This window comes from Corvus moneduloides, chromosome 2 (genome assembly GCF_009650955.1).
Source record: "Corvus moneduloides isolate bCorMon1 chromosome 2, bCorMon1.pri, whole genome shotgun sequence".
NCBI lineage: Eukaryota > Metazoa > Chordata > Aves > Passeriformes > Corvidae > Corvus > Corvus moneduloides.
The window spans coordinates 109,440,260-109,464,839 of NC_045477.1; the positions used below are offsets into that span (position 1 = coordinate 109,440,260).

At 39.5% G+C, this 24,580-nt stretch overlaps 1 protein-coding gene across 1 annotated transcript in view; it reads left to right on the plus strand.

The window, feature by feature from the left end:
* The first annotated feature begins 730 nt into the window (after positions 1-730).
* Positions 731-24,580, plus strand: part of PHEX (phosphate regulating endopeptidase homolog X-linked) — a 99,290-nt gene continuing 75,440 nt past the window's right edge. The window contains exons 1-5 of the mRNA XM_032100815.1: positions 731-1,431; positions 5,607-5,675; positions 6,844-7,005; positions 22,901-22,987; positions 24,032-24,258. Coding sequence (XP_031956706.1) covers positions 1,320-1,431; positions 5,607-5,675; positions 6,844-7,005; positions 22,901-22,987; positions 24,032-24,258 — 657 coding nt within the window. The 5' untranslated portion in view covers positions 731-1,319. The remainder of the gene's footprint in view (positions 1,432-5,606; positions 5,676-6,843; positions 7,006-22,900; positions 22,988-24,031; positions 24,259-24,580) is intronic.

A 24,580-nucleotide genomic window follows, 5' to 3' on the forward strand; every position in this document is an offset into this window, starting at 1 on the left:
TTCCCTTTATGTCCATGTGACATCCAGGATAACTTGGTTGGAGGTGTTCACATGGAAAAAGCATTCAGTCTCCAAACTGATAACTGCCATCACACACGTTTTGTGACATATGTATGTCTTTCTTGTCTCTACTTGTGCAGCTTTTTGAGTGTGGTTGGGGGCTGAGATAAGTCCCCATAAAAGTAAGTAACTCAGGCACCTAAACTGTTGTTGAGAGCATGAGCATGGTGCTGCCACTCCCTGCATCCTTTTGTTTTGTATGAGAGTCCAGCTCTGGAGAAAGCAAGGGCTCCTCAGAGGGCAGAATGTCACACTCAGCTCAGAGAATTCACCTTGAAATGACTAATTTTGTTACTTAACAAATGGGGAAAGTTTGGTACATGGAGAGGGGACTATCAAGTCTACTCCACTGAGAAATCTATCTAAATAAGACTTTTTTTTAAATTCCCCACTGTCTTAAAGTGCCAAATAGATACTTTTCCACTAAGCTTATAGGAGTACTTGACTTGGAAGAATAGGATCATCTCTTAAAATGTATTTTGTATCAGCAAGGACTGAAATATCTTGCCTGGAAAAAAGCAGACCTAGCTTTTAGAGCAGGACTATTCTGTAGGTTGTGCTGATTATTGCTTTGTGCTGCTTGACTGTGATTTTTGGCACACAGTGTCACATACCAAATTCCCAAAATAAAATGCTACATGATAGTCTGAGAGTTCTTAGGAAGCTTTAAAAAGGGATTTGTCTGCTGAGTGGGTACCTCTTCTGGTGAAGCCAAATGATGCAGCAGCAATGGTTTAAAAGGAGAAAACTTTAGTCAGCAGATAATTAGTCTTTTTAAATAAGTGCAAGGAGAAAAAAAGAAAACCTTCCATCAGACTTGTGTTTGTAGAAGTTGTCAGCAATCCTGCTTTGATTGGAAAGGGTTTGCAGCTCTTTGAATAGTTAAAACATCTGTTCAGTGACATTGTGAAATGCTCGTGTTCAGAACCCCTGATAAGGGGGACTGCTGAGTGATTGGCTCATAGAGGCTCTATAGGCAGCAAGGGCTGCACGAACTGTGGCCACCGCTTGCCTTTCCTCCTCCTGGGCAGAGGAAAACGTAGGAGACAGCTACTATTTTACATGTGATTTTGCTTTGAGAGGGAGAGAGCAGGAAGTGCCTAGGAAATGGTTCATGACAGAAACCTGGAGTTTTAAATAGGAGAGAGGAGGAGGAGGAGAGCTCATGGGCACAGTTTGTGAACAGTTGAAACACTGACACGACAGCAGCAGGGGAAAACCATACTTCTGCGAGAGCAAGCACGTCCCAAGCTATCCCGATGGAAGGAGAGACAGTCCCCGAGGCCAGGGGAGCAGCCAGCAAAGCCACTCGGATCGCCCTCGGTGTCTTTGTGAGTGGCACTGTTGTTCTTGGCACCGCGCTTTTCTTGGGTAAGTGAAAGCGTTGACACTAACCTGAGCACAACCCTCCCCAGCCTGTCTGCTGGGTGCCGCTGTTTGTGCTTCACGACATCTTTTGGTGAAAACCTCAGTTTCTTTTCTTTCCCCCCATTTTATATTTATCCTGAAAGGGATATGTGTCAGTAAAGGAGTTCTTGTTGCGGGAATGCTAGAGCTGGGAGATGCAATATGATCTCATGTAACTTTTTGAATGCTGAATTTAAATTTGTATAGTCAGTTGAATGTGTTCTGACCAGAACTGGGTTCTTTCACAGGATGGAGAGAAACAGGTGAGATTATGCTGATTACAGATTCACAGGTTGTGACCGATGTGGAGTAATATTCTCTGTTCCCTGAAAATGAATCTGTGTAGTGCACGCATTTTATGGAATCTTTTGGGTTTTCCTTCATTTGGTTTTCATTTAGGGCTTAACTAAAATTCCTGTAGAAACGTCAATAGTGCATATGCATGCACATTTTTTAGATCTTTTTGTTCTTCTATGATGAATTGCAAAGTTGCCTTTGCAAAAGACATAAAGAGTGCATTTAGGATGAAATTGAAATATTTTGATCAGGTATATAAGCTGTAACTAGATCCAACAGAGAAGGAATTTTGTTTTTCTTCTCCCACATTTGAAATTACCTGTAGATTGGTTTTGTTAGACTATCAGTTGGAAGCATATGCCTACACTTCTGAAATGATGTGTAGAAGTATAAATATGCCTGGAAACTCCAAGTAAAGAGGAAGATGTGTTGTATCCTGTAAGAACTTTGCAGAGCTGGATCCTCTTTTGGAATAATTCAGCCCAACTTTTCATTTCTTTCGACCAACGCAGATTTCTCTAGATTGGTGGAAACCTTGCCTCTAAGCATATCTTTGCTTTCCTCCAATCCTTTATGATCTTGTGATCTTGTTTGAAAGGTCTGCTTTGTTTATAGTCACAACTAAGAAAACAATGTCAGGTTTTCTATAGAATATTTAAAGCACCAGGCTCACTCTTGGTTAGACTTTTTCTGCTCTAGAGCAAATTCTGCAACATTTGCAGGCAAATAACTTCTGTGTTAGTGATCCCATTCAAGTCAACAAAACTTTTTATAACCATGAGCAAGTTTGAATCTTCAAATTTCTAGATGGAAAAAAAAAAGTTTTTCACTTAAATAAAGCAGTATAAACACGAGGGAGTAATAATGGAGAGACCTTATTTCTTTGTGCCTGCACTAGATTTGTTTATTTGTTTGTTTATTGCTTAGAGCAATAAAAGCAATAGACATTTACCACCACAGCTTCTCAGAGACAGAACTGCTTTATCCATAGGCCAGGTGTAAAAATTCAAGCAAATATATTAATTCTTGCAGATACTTTTCCAAGTGTGCCTGTGGCATGTTCTGTAGCCAGGGACTCAGTGTCAAAATTTTCATTGGCATAACTGCTAAGAAAATAAAAATGCTGGCCTTGGGTCAACCAAAATGCTTTTAGGATTTGTTTGAAAATTGTCTGAAATTTTCAACCTAAAGAACAAAGGAAAAAGAAGTTAAATTGTTTTGGTTTAACATTTTTTCAACTAGATGTTTCCATGTTTCATTGTGATATTGTTTTGTTTGTAAGTTTGAGCTTAACTACTTTTTAGTTTTATTAAACTGTAGAAATGGACATTATTATTTCTGTCCATGTGAAACATTTCAGGCACCTCAAGATGTTCTTTTTTTATTCAGTTTTCATTTACTCTGCAAAACTTGCTGTTTCTGGTACACCTGAAATCAATTTTCCAGCCTGAGGAGTGAAATTCAGCTTTCTCCTGCTTTCTTCTTCTCCTAGTTCCTACAAAGTCTAATGAGGATGTGGGAGAATCGGGTATTGTTATTTACTGTTCCTTGCTCCTGCTGGCTGTGACCACACTGTGACTCCAGTGGGGAGCTACCAGGGCAGTGGCTCAGCATTACTGGAGTCCTGCCTGTGATGCTCTGGTAGGAGTGGGGGCTGTGACAGGGCAGGAGCCACCTCCTCCTTGGAGGAAGCCCATTGCTGTCCAGTTCCCTTGGGTGAGAAGTCAGGCAGCTTTGAATCTCTATTTGAGAGCCTCCCCTCCTGATTTGGTAGTCCTTTTGGGCTTCTTACATCACAGGAATGTTCACATTACTTGCATCTCTACATTTGTATGCTTTTTCCCTTATAGATTTATTTTTTTAAGACTTAATTGTGGTGTGTATTTGCTTAATAATCTGGAAACAGGCTTATAAAGGAACAAGTAGGACACCGAGGGTTATAACCATGACTAAGTAATAATGTAATGATTAGTTCTCTTAACAATAAAAAGGCAAGAGAACAAAACTATGCAAAGTTTTTTTTCCTGTCAAAATTAGCTGTTACTTAAAAGGGAAATGTTACTGCCAAAGATTTTTTTTTAAAAATTTGTTCTAATGATAAAGTTGTACGTTTCCCAGTGAAATGGGATTTTGCGTTTGTTTATAAGTATCAAAAACACAAGGGCTACTTCAGATTAAGAATGAAATTATGTCTGGGCTTTTCCCTCCTGTCTCTGCTTTATTAAGAAAAAAAGTCCAGCAAGCATTCAAGATCTGGATGGATTCTAAAAGGCTAAATTCTAATCAGGGAAGAAGGTGAGTTGGGAGGGGTGCAACACTTAATTAAAAGGAACATTATCCATTATTTGTAGTTCCTATTTGTAGTGGCTCAAAATCATATTCTGGAGATCTCCACTTCTCTACATTATACTGTTCTTCAATATTTCAATTACAACCTTTCTATACTTCAAAATCTTACGTATTTCTTGGCTAATTTACAAAGGTGGTTGAGGTGTTGTGTTTCACTGAGCCAATGCAAGCTTTGGAAAAGCTGTCCAGAAATAGTTTCACATTCCCATTTTCTGAGAACCTTTGATTGAAATCCAGCTGCTTCTGTCATTAATTGTCATTAAAACTGTGAGGTTGGAAGAGATGAAACAGCTTTATATTCAATTCTAGTTTAGGACTTCATATAAAAAAATTTTCCGGGGCTGAAGTGCCATTTTGCATTTTTCTATCACTGTTGAACAATATATAACTATAGCAGAAATTGCTTTATAACTATCAGCACAGTTAAAGCTATGGTACCATAATATATTCCATCATTGGGTTTTTTTGTTCAGTGTTATTTGCTTTTTTTATTTTTTGCTATGGACTGTTTTAAGATAATGGATATAATGAGACATTTTTTATGCCTACTGAACACATCTAGTGAGTCCTATTTCACCTACCCCTTGGGATTCTCCCTCCCTAGTCCCAAGTATCAATTATCTGCATATTTGCTGCCTGAGAGCAGTGTCTGACATTAGCAATTCCTGTGCTTAAATTTCAGTGGCAGTTGTAATACACATTTTTAAAAGCTGAGCAAAATTAACTGACAATTTCATAGTTCTTCTCAGCAAGGTTTTTGGAAGCAAATGCAATTACAATACTTTTGGGAGACAGTTCAGACAGAAACTGGGTTGTGCCTTATAAAGCACAGCTATCCGTGTGCCCATTACAATCTGCTTTATTCCAGGCTGGAATAAGGAGACCCTGGAAGCGTCCTGTTGGTGCTGGGTTGTGCTGGGCAGTGCAGTGCTGCTGCAGAGCAGTGTGAGCCTCACAGCTCAGGGGAGCTGTGGAAACCCTGCAGAGGGTGGGGAGACTGCTCTGTGTTGCATTTCCAACCATGGTCTAGTGTAAGGTCTCTGCCCATGGCAGAGCACTGGAATTGGAGGATCTTTAAGGTCCCTTCTGACCCAAGCCATTCTATTCTCCTGTGTTTCCAAGCTCTGGAGGATGCTAACAGTGCTGAATTGTTTGCATTGTGGTGGTGTTCACTGTCAGTGAGTAGGGCTGAAGTGATGCTACTCCAGGCACTGTGCAGAGACAGCCCTTGCTTTGTGCTGCCTGTGAGCAAAGAGGGGGGAAGGAGAAAGCGGGATCAGGAGGGGAAAATTATTTGTACAAGCTGCAGTATTTATTTAATATACATTCTAAATATTTACTTAATGTACATTCTAAGTGCTCTAAATCAGTGCAGTCAGAGAGGCACTGGGACCAGAGGCTGCACTGATATTGGAATGATCAAGAACACAACATTTGGCTGCAGTTGTCAAAATTCATTGCAAATTATCTCATTATGGTTTTCCATTTTGCAGTTAGCCAAGGTCTTATAAAGTTTCATCCGAAGCAACAGTACTGTTTGACTGCAGAATGCATTGAAGCTGGTAAGCAGCAATTTTATCCTCTCAATCATATCAGATTATAGTATGTTAATGAGATATTTATACCCTTTAATTTTTTCCCATTATACATTTTACTCTGAAAGCTTAATTAATGAGGGAGAAAGAACAACAACTCCAAACTTTTTAAAAAGTCACTGTTCAAGTTGCTTCTGTTTTGTTTATTTTGTACAATTAAAATTCATGTTTTAATTTGGTCTAGCTAGTCTAACTAGGTTGACTCAAAGTTTCCCATAGGAGTTATTTTTCTTTTTTTTTTAATATGAAAACAAATGTTGAGTGACTGGACCTTCAGGTATATTTTGTTGCTTCCTTTCCAGTAATCAGACAACTAGCAAGTGAATTGTTCAGCACAGAGATGCTTTTGTACCAGATCTGGCACAGACTTTATATGGTTTTAAGTTGAAAGAGGGTAGATTCAGACTAGTTACATAGAAGAAAATTTTTATAGTGAGGGTGGTAAAACACTGGCATAGGTCACCCAGAGAAGTTGTGGATGCCCCATTCTGGAGGTGTTCAAGGTCAGGCTGGATGGGACTCTGAGCAACCTGGTCTAGTTGAAGATGTCCCTGATTATTGCAGAACATTGGACTAGGTGACCTCTAAGGAGTCCTTCCAACCCAAACTATTCTATGATTTTATCATTAGGTACTCAAAGCTACTGGCTCTTGGGCTTTGTCAGGCTGATGTCTTTCTTACTGCCTCTCTTTCACCTGCAATAGTAACTGGTAGGGAAGCAGTCACGAAATGGAGCTGAAAATACTACAGTTATCTTTTCCAATGAATGGTAGATCAGAATTTGATTTGTTTTCTTATGCAGTATTCAGCTAGAGGTAAGCAGTTCATAGTTACTGAAATGTTAATCACAATCTACTTAATATGTATTGCTACTAAATTCCTCAGGCAATTAATTCTATGATGGCAACAATGGAGAGCCTGTCTTCAGGTGTCTCGCTCTAGCAGTTCATGTTCATGTACTGCTAAGTTCAGCCATCATTGCTGTATGGCACTCAAGAAGATTCACTCCAGATATTTCGTCTTTTTTGTTTGTTTGTTTGTTTTTCATTAATCATCATTTCTGGACTGTAGCCTTGTGTAATTCTCTGTTTAGGAAAAAGTGTTCCACAAAATCTATGTGGTGTCTTTTTTACAGCTGCTGGCATCCTGAGCAAGATAAATCAATCCATAGATCCGTGTGAGAACTTCTATCGATTTGCATGTGATGGCTGGATATATCAAAACCCTATTCCTGAAGATATGTCCAACTATGGTGTTTATCCCTGGCTGCGACACAATGTGGACCTCAAACTAAAGGGTAAATATATCATTTTGAAAAGTATTTGGTTGGCTTGTCACTGTAGCTTGTTAATTGGCTGGGCTTGAAATGACCAGACGTCTCCACAGTTCTGATCACTGGATAACATCCAACAGCCCGACTTGATGTTCTCTTTCAAAAGTATATTTTTCTTGTTTTTATTGAAAATCACATTGAGAGATACTGAATTTAACATAAAGAGAATTTGGGAGGAAGAACAGAACTGCTGGAAATTCTATCAGTTAAGAATGGAGGGATGAAATGATCCTGTTAATAACAAAAAGAAAAAGATGAGGGGATTTAACTCTTTCCCCCTTGCAGGTGATGGCTAGACCAGAGTGCAGGAGCAGAGCACACACATGTAAGAATGTCCCAAAATCAGACAATCATCAGTCCAGTGCAGCAGGCTGTCTCTAACAGTCAGCCAACAGCATGAAATAATGTAATAAAGTCAAACCAGAGTGGTATTTTCCAGTACAGTCACCTAGCCCTTGGCAGAGGCAATTCACAAGCTTCCAGAGACGGAGGTTTGTTTGGGTAGTGGGTTTCCTTCCCACTGCCGTTCAGGCTGCCACTGAGGTACCTGATCTATCATCAGTGAAACAGAAAGTTGCTTAAAAATGTGTTTCTGGAGGAAAAAATAGCCCCAGGGTGGAAATGTGTAGGAAGAGGGGTATTTTAATCTGCATGTGACTTGACTTAGGGCTATACTCTGCAGCGTGGCCACCTCACCAGGAAGCCCTGCAGACCAGCTGGGGAGAAAGGGTGATGATTATTGTTAGGTAGGAAAATCCTGCCAGATTCTTATAGTCTTGGCTAGAAGTGAGTTATTCAAAAAAAGGGAGACATGCAAGATTTAATATTGGTGGTGGTGTGCTTGAGCTTTGCCCACCTTGAGCACATAATTGACATAATAATTGACATAAGAGCCTGGTTTGAGCTCACCACAGAACAGAGGTCAGTTTTAGGATTTAATGCTTAAATATAGCACTTATTTTTCTTGGATTTTGTGTAGGTACCAAAGCCCTTCTCCACTTACTTTCTTCAGTCTTATTGTATTAAATTTTCACATAATTAAGTACTTTAAAAGCTGCATTTGGGCTCAGAATATGAGTTTTGATTTTCAACACAGGATATGATCTCAAGACTTCTGTTTAAAATCTGCTGAAGATGCCACAATGAAAAGAAAAAAAAGTATTTCCAGAGTCTGTTTTAAGTTATGCTTTGCGTTCTAGTTGTTCTGCTGCCAGAATTGGGCTGTATTAGATAACTGCACATCCTGCATGAACCATAGCCACAAAGAGGCTAATCCTAATTGAGTATAGAGTAGCAAGCTGTCACTGCCATCCTTAATTTCCTCTTTTTACAGGTCCTAATCAAGGACATCATGCTAAGCCAGGTTTTTATTTGATTTTCTTTCTGCAGTCCCTTTAGAATTTGCTAATCCATAGCTAGAAAAACACAAGACAAAGAAAGAAACATCCAAGTGAGAAGTATTTGCTTAATGGAAACTCCATATCAAATAAAGGAAATTTATACAAAATTATTTTTAATAGGAGGCCCTTGGCATGGACAGGGACAAAGATGTGAAATGCTGGTTGATGTACAGAAGTGTTTCTAATATAACATTTGCCATCTCCTCCTTAACTTTTTACTTAATAAACTTTCCAAAATATATTCTTTGTAATTTAAGAAAGGAAAAAGGAAAGTGTTGGTAGCTGAAATAACAAGCATAACTTCAGCCTCTAGGTATATTTGTGTTTTCTCTTGAGTTATTTCAGTAAATTAGCTTAACACTGAGTTATTAATTTGTGTATGACCACAACTTTGCTAGCAGAAGTTTTAGCAAGAGGAAGAATTCCTGCATAGAGAAATAGTTATAGGGCTGAATAGACCTTGGAGGAAAATTTAATCTCTCCTTCCTGAAGAACTCTTGGTAGAACTTTGTACCACATGGTAAATGTCCCTGTTTGACATTTGGTAGATTAAAAAGGCCTCTGTCTTTAGAGACCTGGCTACATTCTGAAATACTTATCATGTTAAAGAAAACTATTAATCTTAAAGTGATAACATGGCTTGGCCAGAAAGACATATTTTTCATATTTGATTTTCTTTGATGTTGTAGTATAGATGGAAACATTTATTCAGGATATATATTAAAAAATTATGTTACTGAAAATAAACTATTTGAACATCTAATCTGTCTTCTGGTCCCTGAATGTTCCTGAGCCTGCTCCTTTTCCTGAGAAAGGGATTTTGGGCAAAGACCTATTACACAGGTTGCACAAGTGTATCTTCAATATTCTGGAAGCTTAATTTTTTTTGTTCAGCAGCAACTGCTGCAGAAGAAAATCTTCCAGTGGATAATAGGTAGTAAGTGTAAGAACTAATTTTGCCTTACCAAAGAAAGGTAGTTGTAGCTGTGTAACGTACTGAGCCCTCCATTAGGTATCAGTGGGTTTGAGAACAAAGCTTTTTTTTCTATTTCTTTTGGGTTTGGTGTTTTGGTTTGTTTGTAGGTTATTTGTTTGGTGGGGGGTTTTTTTGTTTGGTTTGGTTTTTGTTTTTGTGTGTGTGTGTTGTGTGTGTTTTGGGGTTTCATTTAATTTTCTTTTTTTTGTGTTTGGTTTTTTTTGTGTGTGTGTGTCTTTGGGGGTTTTTTGAAGTTACAGACTCACAAGACCAAATGACTTTGCAGGTGTAAGCTTCAAAAGAGTAGAACATTTTCTGTATCGGTGAAGGTTTTGGTGCATTAATAGGGAATTCCAAAGAGAGGAAATGGTAGTAAGTCAGTGGAAAATAGCTAAGAACTACTGGGTGGTAGATTTTTTTTTTTGTCTGTGTGTCTCTGGTTGATTGAAGGATCAGGATTAGAAACATTAATTTTGGGGTTCTTCTAGATCTGCAAAACATAATGTGATCATTAAAAATACTTTTTGTTTTAAGATTTGGGTCTATAATGGGGTAGGAGTATATATATATAATGCTCCCATGGGTTTCTCTAGCTGTCTTAAGATGCTAATCATATCATCATTTCCCCTTTAATTTCTTTTCCATATGTTGTTTGAGGGTCACTTGGGTATTTTTCTGCACTCAGAGGAATCCACAAACCACATATGCAACTCATTTTGATCTCCTGGCTATACAAAATAAATAAAGATCTAGCCTAGAAAAAGTAGTGGTAGGTCTTTCCTTGGATGTGACCTGCAGCAGGATTTCAGGCATCATTGAGGAATGTAAAGAAGATAATTGTAGAGAGACAAAAATATCTCAAAAGCAGAGGCTTGTGGTTTGGGTTGTGACCCAAATCCAGGTAAGGGACATGTAATATTTAGGTTAAAATTTCTTATAGAACTGCTCCTTATAGAACTATCTTGAAGAGGACTGAGGTACAACTACTTCCTGTTAACCATTCCTGGCTGGACCAGACTGTCCCTGCCTTGAAGCCAGCCTTTCCTTTTCAGCTACACCACAGGCATGTTAAAAAGTACCTCATGTTGGTTAAGAACAAACATTCCCAGTGCCCAATAGGCCTCTGATGAGGAAGCTCTTGGAGTCCTTCAAAATGGAAAGAATCGTTTGGCTGTGGCCTGTGTAACATGAACAAAAGCTATTTCAAACTGCAACAGCTTCAGCCTTTTGTCAGGTCAAGACAGCAGTGACTCTGAGTTACTAAATGTTTTTCCACTTACCATATTTCCTGCAAAGCTATTTGTGCTCCTGATGAATGTTTCCATTCTGATTTGATGACCTCCATTAAGGCTTTAGGAGCGCTTTTGTCTTACCACTGGAAAGCAAGTGGCTTTTTGTGAACAGTTCAGAGCTGGAAGTCGGAGGCACGTAATTCAGTGCTTATTACCTGTGGTGAATGTTGGTTGTGAACCCAGAAGCTTCTTTTCCTTTCTCTGAGGTCTGAAGTACAATAGTGTACAGCTGGCTTATTTTTTCCTTTCTCTGAGTGACCATGCAGGAAGCAATAAATTAAAATAAAAACAACAAAACAAAACTCCACAAACATTCCTAAATCTCAGCACTGCAAAGGAGCCGATTTAAATTATGTGAATCATTTGTGAACATGTCTTCCAGGCCTTTTAAATTTAATTTATGACTGTGGAAACCAGTTTACAAATGAAGTCTCCCTACTGTTCCTGGCCCAGTGAGACACCTACTTCAGGCTGATTTACTGTGCTAAGCTTTGTAGTGTGGCTGTTTTCTGGATGTCACTCAGTTTAAAATGAGGAATTTCCAATGCGGTAAACAGACAGAAATGGAGGCCTTTTAGGAGGATATGGTGTGTGGGTTTCTAAAGAACATGAGACAGACAGCAAACAAAATATCTTGGCAGCGTAGGCAACTTTTCCCAAGATAATCTGCAATGATTTCCTTTGGAAAATACATTTTTTATAAGTAAAACCAGTAAGTAAAAATATCTCTTTGGAAATTTATACTGTTTGACTATAGGATAGCCTTTCAGACTGATCCCAGGGGTTGGAGCAGTTGTTGTTGCTGTTGAGTGGTTGCTGTCCTGCACAGAAGACCCTGTGCCACAGGGCTATTTTAGGGCACCATTCAACTGGTGCTCCGTTGGGATCACTGGGATAGTTTGGATGTGTCCCGTGAAATCTGTAATGCAGCTGCTGACACTCATCCCCAGGTGTCTGTATTAGCTGACCTGTCTCTTGTGATTTGTTTCCCCTCAAAGGTATTTGAGCTATTTGAGAGCTGTCCCAAGTAAGAGGGAGAATACCAGCAATAATTAAAATAAAAGAGGATATTTATGGTTTTTCCTCCAATATATTGCTGGATAGCTGCTCTTGAATAACAAGAAAGCAGAAAAAAGCAATAGCACTTAATGCTGTTTTGCTTGGTCTTTTCTGCAATAAATGGATCTCTTTTCAATGGTAAAGACATTCGTTTTGAGTGGTCCAGATATTTCCTATAGTGGCTTATTTATCTGAATGTAAGAAAAAACATAAGTGGCACAAGTCAGGTAAATCTCTCTGGGCAAGAATTTAATAGCTTTTTGGTAAAATGAAATACCTAAGTCAAAAGTGGAGAAGCCAGGACTTCTTCCAGGCTTTGTGGCTGCTCAGAATGAAAGTTGCGTTTGTAATGAGTGATTTTGGAAAACCATGAGTACTGAGAGGAGATAATTTTGATTCCTAAATGAGGTTTAAAGGCAGCACAGTAACTGAGCCACAGGATTCCCACAGCATCTCCCTGGTTTGGAGACTAGAATGGCATCCTCCTCTGAGCCCTCAGCTGGAACCAAAGTGGGGCATCCTGCTCGCTTCTGTTCCACATGTGGCACGTATTTCCCCTAAATTTACAGTGAATCTGGGGTTTGTATGATCCATACTTGCAGATACTGAATTTAAAAATGTTTGATGGCTGTGTTTGGGTGGGTAGTTTTACAGAATGAGGGTTCATGCCTTGGAAGGCACAGCAATCCATGACATCTGATTCCTTTTTTTGGAAAAAAAAAGAATTCCACAAGTACAAGTTAAAAGTATTATTGTATTGAAGTCAATGTAATGCTGCCATTTAGTGTAGAGTGTAGACCTCCACCTATATTGTAACGATTGGGAAATTTGCAGTCTTCTGGTTTAAATGTGGTTTAAACTCTTCTGCTTAACATTAAAATGACATGTGTTATCCTCTGCAGCATAATACTGGGAGGCCAGAGGGGCAGGGCAGGGAAGAGGGCAATTCTACTCAAAAGAGTAAGATTTATTATTGAAATTAAATTTATCAACACAGGCTCTCATATCCCCATAAAATGATTTTTGGTTTGGTCACAGTTTGTGTACAGTTATGTTGACTTTTTGGAGGAACTCACATGATGGGCTTATCTTTGGATATACAAACTCAGAGAATTTACAAAATGCTGAAACTGTAAACAAACAATATTTCTGTTTAGGAAATGTGCTGTGTATTAGGGCACTGAACAGCATTAGGAACCATTTATGTAAGCACAACTTTGTGAATGCTATTTCCATGAGAAATTCCATATTGCTAGAATGGATATTCAAGGAAAGAATTGAGGAGTTTCTTTTCAAGTGGCAAGGGGGAACCCTAGAATATCAGTATATTAGTTTGGTTTATTTTTCTAAATACAGCAACCTTTAATGAAGCTGGTGTTTGGGAATATTTGCTTGATTTACTTGATTTAAACTCCTTGGGAACTAGAACTTATATGAATTGATTAATTACTAGATCTTCATGAATTCCTGTGGAAATACATATTAATTAGATCCTCGTGAGTGCAAAATTAATTTATAATGATTTAAACATTCTGTTGGCATATCAGAAGAATTAATAATATGGGGCTGTTATTTTCAAGAGTCACTGTTCCATCCATGATGACATGAATGCTGCCATCAAGAAATTGGTTGATGGACATTAATTTTATCAAATACAAAACATAGTTTCCTGAATCGATAACTAGTGTCTTGATCATGATTAAATACGTTAAAAAAACCACAAAAAAGTGAACAAACCAAATTCTGCCCCACCAGACCAACCAACTACCAACCCGTCCTCTCCCCCCAGCTCACAAAATAAAACAAGGGGAGGAGTGAGACACAGTTTATCAAAACAAGGTAGGCCTAGATTAAGGCATCAGCTCCACAAAGACCATTCTGAGGAATGAACTCATGGAGCTGCAGAATACACTGGTGGTTTTATTAAAAAAAACCAAAAAAAACCCCCAAAAACAACAAGAAGTTGCTGGTTTGAAAATATGGAAACTATTATATTTCATATCTAAGGCATCTCTGAGGCCATGTAAGCCAACACAAGTCCTTCCAAAAGTGACTAATGGCTCTATCCATTGACATTCTGGGTGGTTGTGCCTTCCAAAGAAGTGGGAACATACAACACAGCAGATATGAAAGTGGAAATAAAATATGCTTTGAAATAATTTAAAAGGTCCATTATAAGCACCAGAAAGGTGTATTGATTTGCTGTTTTATTTTGCTTTAGACACTCAGAACAAAAAGCTTTAATTAGGCAAGAATAGTTTTAAGCATATAGAGAAATATTTTTGCAAGCCTTTGATGCTAGTTTGATTTCCCATATATGTATTTAGCAAACAGTAGAGAAAGCTGGACTATAATTCATCAGAAACACAAAATAGGTATTTATAAAATACAGTGACATATATTTTGCACTGCATTAGGCTTGGACTGCTTCCCTTCCTGTGCTCTGAAATTGAGAATTGTTTACAGCCACCAAGGGACAAAGAAAATGAAGAAGAGCCTTAATGTCAGTAACAATTAAAAAATTATTTAATTTATTTATGGTGGTGAGAAAATGTTTCATTTCTTTTTTTTTTTTTTTGTTTATTTGTGAGGGAGCAAAAATGTTATCTTTTAGACTGTGTATTTTCTTATTTTGGATGTCTGGAAACAAATTTTTATTTAAAAACCAATAATTTGCAGTTCACTTCTAATAAAGTGTCTGGTGGGGAAGAGGACTCCAGACTGCACATGTCAGATTGTACATAAGATACCTGAACTAGCAAGAAACACTGCAGAGCAATTAGCAGAACTGGTAGTTTACAAAAAATAAATAAATTTAGGTTAGCTCATATTTTAGGGAAGCCTCAGAAACCAAATATTGCTATCAATTGCTAATAGAGGAAATAAGTTGTTTTGTACACTAAAGTTGCATATCAGGAGATATTCTCAGCAGAACTTGTGTTTTAAAGGCATAAAGGAATTTAATGAGGCCTTGAAATAATGAATTTGAGGTTGGGTTGCACTGGTGTCAGAAGAGAACTGTAAGCAGGCATCTGCACATCCACTGAGGTTTGTCTCTGTGGTATTTTCCAGGCAGGCAAGATCTTGCTTTGCTCTTCTTCCTGGGCTTCCAGATGCAAAACAATTCTGAAATGGAAGCTGGGCAGGTGCATTCATGTGGGAGTTTGACCTGTGCTATTAACCTGCTAAGAGGGATAAAGCTGTACTGAACTATTGTATGTTGTGTCCTACAGCAGATGTCCATGTCTTTTGCAGAAGAGTGCTCTGAGAGAACAGATTTAACTCTAAGAATAATCCTGGCTTCATACTTGTCTTGTTCCCAAGAAATATGTTCAGCTTGAAATGTCAGTCAAGTCTGTCACTTCCTTTTAGAACATACACACACACACACACACACACGTATATATCATATATTCGTCACTCTCCCCTCTATACTCCATTCCAGCTATAAGAGTCAGGTTTCCAAACAGATGAGAATAAAAATATATGTTTCAGATTTTCTTCTTTGACTATTTTGCGACCTGGAATGTTGCAGTCTAAATAAATTCTTATTTTCATGTATCGAGACAGGAATGTTACCATTGATAGAGTGATCTCAGCCGTCTTGTGTATAATTTTGTATGCTGTGGCCAGTGTTTGTATTTTGGGGTAGAACACTGTGCCCCTTGTAGGCACAATGAAACTTACCACTGCCAGCTCTCCTTCCCTTTGGGCTCTGAAAAAAAGGAATTGGAAAGCAGATACTCTAAATGAATGTGAGCTGGCCCCAAACCATTCTGAAATGATCACTCTTGGAACGTGTAAGCTTGCATTACTTAAGAGTGTACATTTGTCTAGCTGTGATTTCTGTAACAGCACTGTGGCTCTAAAGTTTTTTTGTGTGCTGTTTGGCACCCTGGCCAAATCTTTGCTCTGTGAACCATACTGACCTTGACTTCTTAAATCCAGTGTGCTGAGAGTTTGAAGAGAGGGCAATGCCTTCATGACATAGTTGAAGTGCTAAGACAACTCCAGTGGCACAAGTGCAGTTGGATGCTTGGGTTTTAGAGGTTACTTTTCAGGAACTCTTTTGCCATAGTTCTTACGCGTGAAGAAAATATGGGAATTAAGGGTTAGAAATTCTTAAGGAGGACTAGATAAATCATAGTTATCTTATAGTTCAGGGACATCAGGGAATGACATTCTGCACAGATGTTTGTGTGTTTGGTTTGATTGCTAAACTCCAACCAAGGTTTGAGAAGGTTTTTCTCTACATTTCAGTGGTAATTCTTCACAGAACATCCTTAAAAGAGCCTGTTGCTGGCATCAGAGGATCTTCTGCAAATTTCCAAAACATTACTTGAGTTTTGTCTCTTCACAGAGGTAGCACATAATAGTGCTAAGTTAGGGAGGAAACAAAGCTTGTCACTGATAGCTGGAGATGGGAACAGCTCTTTTAATTATTCTTCTCATTAGTTTAGAAACTCAGTCCTTATAGCTGTAGTGCACAGTGAGGGGAGGGTGACAAGCAGAGTCTTTATTGCTCAAGTATTGAAAGAGAAATTCTCTGTCATCGGGTATTTGCAAATAAACCTGCTGAATATGTAGGCCCTTGGACTGCTTTCTGAGTCTGATTCCCAAAAAAATGCATTACAAGCTGCTTTCAGTTTAGTGCTGAGCATCATCTGGGCAATGCCAAGCAACTCCTACTGTCTCTGAAATTAAAGAGACTGAGGGGCATTCACTGTCTCCAAAGGATCAAGCTCTTTGAGTGTGCAGATCAAGTTCAGCAAGCTTTATACTCATAAAGGAGCATTATTCCAACCAGTAGGACTCTGACATGAATTAGATAAGGAGCAATCTGTGGCTCACTTTCTTTATCTGCAACAATGGATAATGGCTGTGTCTCCTTGGTCTGTCATGTCTAAGAGTGCTTTGAGATCTGTATCCTAAATGTATAGAGTGCAATTCCAGGAGTAACCATTAGATTATTTCCTATGGCTTTTTTTTTGTCACAGACAATTACATTACCCATTTAATGCAGCTCAGTAGCTTGCACTGGGATAAAACATAATTGACTTTGGGCTAAAGTTTATCTCCCAAAAAAGCATGAAGTCTTGAAGATATTAAGAGGTAGAAAAGCCACTATCTCCTCTGGTTGCTGGTTCCAATGGTTGATCACTGTCACTGCTGAATTTGTCTTCATCATTCAACAGTTGGCTTTCTTTGTGCCTTTTTTCAATAGTCTAAAGACCTCTCTGGCACCAAGCATTTTCTCAAGGTGCTTTGATATTGTGATCCCATTACCCTTTCACATCTCTTGTGAGAAAAATCATGTTCCCTCATTGCATGCTTTTTTGTCCTTGTCTTCTATTTCTCAAGCCACACTCTCCAAAGGAAATAAACCCAATTGTTTTGCTATTTTTCTGCCCTCTGTCCAACTGTCCAACATTGTTTTTACAATGCAGAAAGCTGAAGGGCAGGCCGTGTTCCAGTCTGTCTCACCAGCCTGTGTACACACTAAGATCATCTCCCCACTTTGATACTTCTCTGGTTTTGCAGTGCAAGACTGTTGTCTGTTCTAGCATTGCCCTGGGAGTTCATGCTGAATTATTTGTCTGCTTCTAGTTTTTCACTCCTCCACGGTTACAGCTTTCCAGGAAATGGGATGTCTCTTGGGGTTCTTGTATAATTTTTGTTTTGTTTACAGTCCAAGCATATTCCCTGGGGGATATTTGCACATGGAGTTGTTTTTCTTCAGGACAGAAAGCATTATAATATATTTGAGATCGTTGTCAGATATCACCATGCAAATACTTGAGCTTGCATTTTCCACATAGAGCAAATGTTTCTAAAAGGATAAGGACAAAAACTAGTGGAAAAAATGCTACCATCTTTACTAGCACAATATATTCCCCATATCTAGGGTTGTAAAGTGCACAGAAAAATTTTATTTTTCTCACTAGGATAGGAAATAAGCCTCATGAATAACATAGTATTTCTCAGGAGTTCAACACAAATATATATATATATAAACCTGTCTGATAGGGTACAGTATACATACAATCTGATCAGGACACTGATAAATTGAATCAATATTTCTCATCTGAATAAATGGTGTGCATGTTTCTTTTCCCTGCAAATCTTGCTTTACAATCCTTTTTCATGCACTCCAAGTCAGAAGAAGGAAAGGTATAGGATTTCTTGGTGCCATAAATAAAATACGGTGGTTGAAAACCAAAGTGAAGCTGTGCAAGACAGTCAGCTGGAAAATCAACAAGGGCTGGAAATGGAAAGTAAGATTAAAGGTAACACTTAGCCACAAGACTATCCTTAGCAGCTTCAGAATAGTATGCAGTTAAATAAACACACATGCAAAGCTTCCTTTGTAATGTGCCTTGCTCTCACTTTTAACAGCAGATGATTGCTATTTACTTGAGGGTAGTGAACCACAGGAAGCTGGCCTTTTTTAGCCCTCTTGCCCTGAAAAAGAGGCAACTCAATATAAACTCTCTTCCTTCCCTTCCCAGCTCCCCACCCCCAGCTGTGGCTTTTTTTCCTTGACTGTATATCTGAGCATCTCCAGTTGAGGCAAGTGAAGATCACTCCCAGCTATGGAGTGTTTTTTTGCTGGTGATGCCGAGTCTTTGTGTTTTATATGAGAGTAAGGGCGTGCAATGATGCAAACATGCCTGACCTGGGGTGACAGAAGTCCAAGAACTTTGACTGCAATGGGAACATCTGCACTCTCAGCTCCTTGGTAGAAGAAAGTGAATGATGAAGCCGTTTGCAGCCTCAGGAAGTTGAGGATATCGTGAACACCTTTTGACAGTTTCTGACTGTGCAAGTGGTGGCTGCTTAATGAGATGAGTTATGTTACTACAGCACTGTGGAGTGGAACTGCCAGTAGGTTTTGACACTTGCCATAACTAAGTTTTATGTGAAGGGAAACATAAATCTTGCATCTGGGCATCCACGAGGTGCTGAGGTTAGTGATAGAGGCCAAGATCTTTTTTTTAACCCAAAGAGAATGACTTTGGAAATAATTTCAAAGTGAAGAAAGTGAAAAATGTAACTGAAAAAGAGCTATTTTGCTAAAAAAGCCATTCAGACATGTACTTGATATTTGGCTAAGGAAATGGGATCCAAACTGTATATTCAGCTGGCTTAAGCTATGCTGGTTCACTTTGCTTGTCCTGGTGATTTTTGGTTATGATATTCTGCTTTGCAGGGAGGCCAGTGGTATAACTCAGTAGCAGCAATAAATTGTTAAATTTTGGTTAATGTTAATAACAATTCTATGCTTTTATAGATGGCTGGAAAGCAGCTTAGATTGTGGGTTTTTTTTAACCTTTGCAGCCAGATTGCTATTCTATGTCTGGTGCTGTATTGTTCATTTGAGAGCTGAAAAATGAGCTATTAATTTAAGGGTATTTTTTCAATATTGTTGGAGTGATGTGTATTTCCTAATCTGATCAAAACTATTTATTCCTAAAAATTCTTCTGTAGAGGTAAATATTTGGTGTCCTAAAATGGAAGATTGCTTTACGGAATTAGAACTTCTAATTTGAAACAAGAAAACTGAGTTTAAAAAAAAAAACGGAAGAAAGCAAGCAAGCTCCAAGAACAAGCCCAGTGTCCTTCTCAGTGCTAAGTGAGCTGTTTTAGTCAAAGTGCTGGTAGCCCTGATCTGCCTAATTACGTCAAAGTTCAAGGAGACTGTGCTTAAGGAAAGCCTATTAGACTGAACTTCTCAGTGGATTTGTATGAATACACACAATCCCTTAGTGAGGTGTGAGAGTTGGAGCTTGGAAAGACAAAGTAAGGAACTAAACAGCAAATCTGTGGTATCTTATGAGGCTCAACATTAACTGAGCTTTGGTGGTCTTTCTCTTCCTATCCCTTGAAAGACCACATAGATTTTGCTTACATTTTGGTGTCAAAAGAGAAAATATCTGAGACTATTACAGTTTTTCAAGATGGAAAGACAGTCTTCCCAGACAGCTATAGTTCAGGTGAATTTTTTCAGAGGGGCTGAATTTGCTTTCTGTATGTCACTGGCTGGCATTTCTCTGCTGTAGATGAGAGCCTGAAATCCATGTCATGTGTCAGGAGATTAAGCACTGTTCAGAGAGTGTGGGATGGCCCTGGGGCAGGTTTGTTCAGCTTGCAGAGTCCTGGAAGAGCAGAGACTGAGCTGCTGCCCTCCCAAAAGCAGCCCTGTAGAGAGCAGTGTGCATCGACCCACACAAACAGATATGGTCTGTGCAGCCTGGGTTTGTCAGAGCCTGCAGCTGCGGCCAGGCGACTCACAGGACCCAATATTGCTTATTTAAAGAGAGCTTGCTGGGCCTACATTGATTTCAATCACAGTAGTGACTTTCTTTCCATGAATAAGCAACCTCTAGACAGACCAATTGATTACATATATCTTTGATCAGTATGCTGTGCTTCTTGCCTTTTGTTGCTATTCTTGCCTTTTCTTGCTGTTTGTCTTTAAGAATTTAGATACTCAAGGACATGTAAAATCCATATGTATTTGTGAGCTAAATAAGAAGCAAATTTCTAAATCTTGTATTTGGATTTTATACTAGCTAATGTATAAATTATGTGGATGTGAGCAGTGCTCCAGGTTTGAGCTTCTAAATCTTTCTGAAAACTTGAGGTTAAGGCTGAGAAGCCTCCATAGCCTAAAGAGCATCCATGGATTGCATCCCCTATTTCAGTGTCCATAGGATTCAACCATCTTACTAAGTCTTTCACGTTTGATCACTGGATTTTATGTTATCAGAACCAAGAATTGTCTTCTTAAAAGAATTCTGAGCAAGTTGGCAACATCTACCCCACCTCACTCTCTCCAATAGTGAAGGGAGTGTTACATCTTCATTCTGTCACAAAATGAGATGGTTTGATGGGAAAACACCAGGTCTGATTTTAACACAATTTGATGCAGGTGTATCTCTAGGGTTGATTTTATTGGCTCTTATCTCTTTCTCTCTTGAGCTTTAGCCACTGGATTTTATTAGCTTCAATTTCATGGTTGTACAGCTCACTGGCAAAGACAGAAATTATTGTAATGACTTTAATGGGAGGGTAGGTTTTCATCCTTGGTTTTATGGAGACATCATTTATAATTTCTTTTAAAATGCCATTTAAAATATGTGAACAGGTCTGATTATGCTACTAAGAATTGTGCACACTGAACATATACGTTGATGGTTGGCATTATATTGTATTTAACAAATTGGGAAATATTTGAGGATTTGAAATCAAAGCTATCCTCTCCAGAAGTATTTTAAGGGAAAAATCTTATTCATAATTAAATGGGAATGATCTCATTAAATCTCTTAAGGATCTAAGCAAAAGAATTGGGCAATGCGTGGGGGGGTTTTTTTGTTTTTTTGTTTAAGGAGAAAAGGGATTGGAGGGAGAGAACAAGTGGCATTTGCTTATCACTATGGTATTCCTTGAGTAGTAAACAGTTTGAGGTCTGCATTATGGTCCCGAGTGCTCACATGAGCTCAGGTGGGGAATATCTAAAAGGCTGGTTCCTCAGGGTGCTCTGGAAATTTTGGGAAATAAGTGCCTTAAAATTCTGCCTCAAGCAGTGAGCTCCTAATACTGAGAGAAGCTGTGCAAACCCAGGCTGTTCTCAGCTGTAGAACCGAGCAGTCCCATCCAGCTTTCGCCTCCCAGGAGAGGAGGCACTGTAGGGTGGACTCCAGAAAGCTGCTGGATAGAGCAGGGCTGGAGAGTGAGCAGCTGCCACCCGTTTGCAGGAGGGTGCTGCTTTTGGATGGCAGTACCACCACCTCTTCAGTACTCTGCACGTCCCCAGCCAGTCCTGGCAGAGGAATAATGTTGCATTGACCCTGATCCAGCTCTGCGTGGGAGCTGTTTGGTCTTGCCATGGCTGGTGGTGTTATGAAGTCTCAGTGGTTCTCTGCAGGCCTAAGGGACTCTTGTGTTCCTCTTTGTTCCTCCTTTTGTGTGGGGAATGCTTCTTAGCACAATTGCACTGTGCTGCCTTTGCTCATTTGAAACCCAGAGCACTGGGTGGTACTATGGTATGGAGAAGGGAGTCTTGAATTTTTCAAGGCTTTTTAGCCCTGGCTGAGCACACAACAGGAGGGACTTGATACCAGCAAAGCCACTCTTTCCAGTGGTCCCTGTAACAATAAGGTAATGCTTTGCAGGATTGGCTTGGGTTTTGCAATACCAGGTGAGGTCCAACAGAGCTTGCCAGCCCTGTTCCTGTGCTGTGCTCAAGAGCGATCCTGCTTCTCTTGGCTGTGGAAGTGCTCGTGCTGTGCAGCACCTGAGCTGACAGATCTCTCTGAAACTCAGCTGCCTCTGCATTTAACCACAGTACTTTGTATCTGCAGCTGCATCATGCCTGATTTACAGCTTGGATAGAACAATTCAAGGCAGCTGGGAGGGGACTGCTGAGATTCAGATGCACTTTGCATGCTATTTCCTTTCCATGACATAATGTGAGGAATGCAAGGAATGTGGAGAGATGACAGCTTAGAAAGGTTAGTCTGGCTTTCAGGCACCGAGGATGTTTACACCTATAGTGTGAAGTGAGGATGAGTGTGTGTACAGAGTGCAGCTTTACAAACAGTAGTTGGACACTTGGCTTTCTGTGTCACTAACAAGGCTGAGATTGTGTTTGACTGACAATGGGGCAGTTCTCTGCTGCTTTCTTTCAGCAGCACCAGGGCTGGCAAAAGTGAACACCAGTGGTCTTGCTCCTGAGATCCTGTAACCTTCTCTGTTAGGTCCTGTTTTCATAATGTACCAGCACCAGAAGCTGAGCCACTTGAAAAAATTCCTGGCTCCCTGTCCTGTGTGCTGGTTGCCACCCTCACCCCACGACTGCCTGTCCCCTCAGTTTGCTGAGGGTAGCTGGTTGTGAGCACAAGTAATAAGCTGCATCTGTCATTTGGCTTTAAGTTAGTTCTCTGAAAAAAATAAAAAATCCTTCTCTGTTGGGGATTGAAAAAGGTGCAGGTAAGTCTGTGCTACTGCTTAAGAAAATATACATGGAGCCTCATACTTAATTAAACAAGTGCTATGATTAAACCAAATGCTGAAACATGCAAACAGTGTCTACATTTTCCAAAGTATTGAAAAAAAAATTGTTTTTTCAGCCTTGCTAGAGAAACCCATCAGCAAAAGACGAGACAGTGAAGCTGTACAGAAGGCCAAGATCCTTTACGCATCCTGCATGAATGAGAGTAAGTGGATTGATTTGAGAAGGAAATGGATGCATTCCCTGCATTTCTAAAGGCAGGCTTTTTATCTCTGTGCAGAGCTCTGTGAAGCTCTGTGCAGATGCTTGGATTTTGCTGATATGGATTCAACTGAATGCAGAGGGTCTTCTACACATTTCTAAAGCTGGCTATTGAGACTGAGGTACACCCAGGCAAAAGAAGTCAGTTTTAGAGAAACCTCTGCTTGTCAGAACTATGAAGAGATATTTATCTGTGCAAAAGGATGTTAAACTGTGCCCCAGGGTTGTGGGGTTAGTGCCTGGGGTTAATAATTCAGAGGAACCCTCTGATGAAATTCTCATACTGATACTTTCAAGAGTTGCTCATCACCTTCTACATTTCTCTAAATCTATTTAATCAAAACACTACGCCAGGGCTGGGTATAGACAGTCCTGGACTCTTTAGCTTAGGTATCTTCATGTCAAGCATGTTAGCCACATTTGCAGAGTGCTTTTCCTTAGCTTGTAAATGCTGCTGTAAGGCAAAGTACACTAGTTTGGGACACATCACTACCCTTAGGTAGCTGCACAGGTGAAAGAAGTATTGGGAGTCCCCTTGTCCTTCTGACTCTTTCAGGCTTTTTTCCTGCACAGTTTTCTTCCAACATGGCCCAAGTCTGACTGCCAGCAATTGAGACAGCCTGCTCCTCAGCCTTGGTGCCCAGATGCTGCCACTCCAGCTTTGATTATGAACAATAACCCCCCTCCCCCAAAACAGTGAAGTTTCTATGCTAGTTCCTAATCAAGGAGTGGGTTTTTTAAATTTACTTAATTCCAGCCTTTGCCTTTTTTTGAAAGGCACTGACTTGCCTCTCTTATTCTTGATACAGATAAACAGGGTTGGACTTCTATGCTGCTGTGCTCACAGGCAGAGCAGAGGCTTTGGGTTTCAACTATTGTGATTGCCTTGCCTGAAAATCAATCGATGCCAATAAATCTTTGTCTTATGTAGCTGCTGCTGGGCTTGAATTGTCTGGAATGTAATTGTTGTCACACTTTGACATTTCAGATAAAATTGAAAAAGCTGATGTGAAACCTCTGTTAAGTATACTGAAGCATTCACCTTTCCGTTGGCCTGTGTTGGAATCCAATATTGGACCTGAAGGGCTGTGGTCAGAAAGGAGGTTCAGCTTAGTCCAAGCCTTGGCAACTCTTCGTGGCCAATACAGTAGCTCTGTCTTCATCCGTTTGTACGTGGCTGCTGATGACAAAATCTCCAATCGCTATATCCTGAAGGTACAGTATAGCATATCTAATAGGTGTTTGATGGTCTCTTTCTTTAAAACATCTTTACATGCCAGATGTTTACACTTGATTGTTGCTGTTATTATCTGCTGGCTTACAGTTGTACGTAGGGGCCAATTTATGGGAATGTAGAAGCCACTAGCAACCACATGCTATTGAAAAGTATTTCGGTACAGGTTGTTTTCTTCTTTCAAATGGAAAAAACCCCATAAAAATGGTCCCATTAGACCAATAGCCAGGGTCTATGTGCATGAGAATAAGACGTCAATATCTAATTTTGTGTGCTGTTTATGACTTATCGGTTGCATGAAGA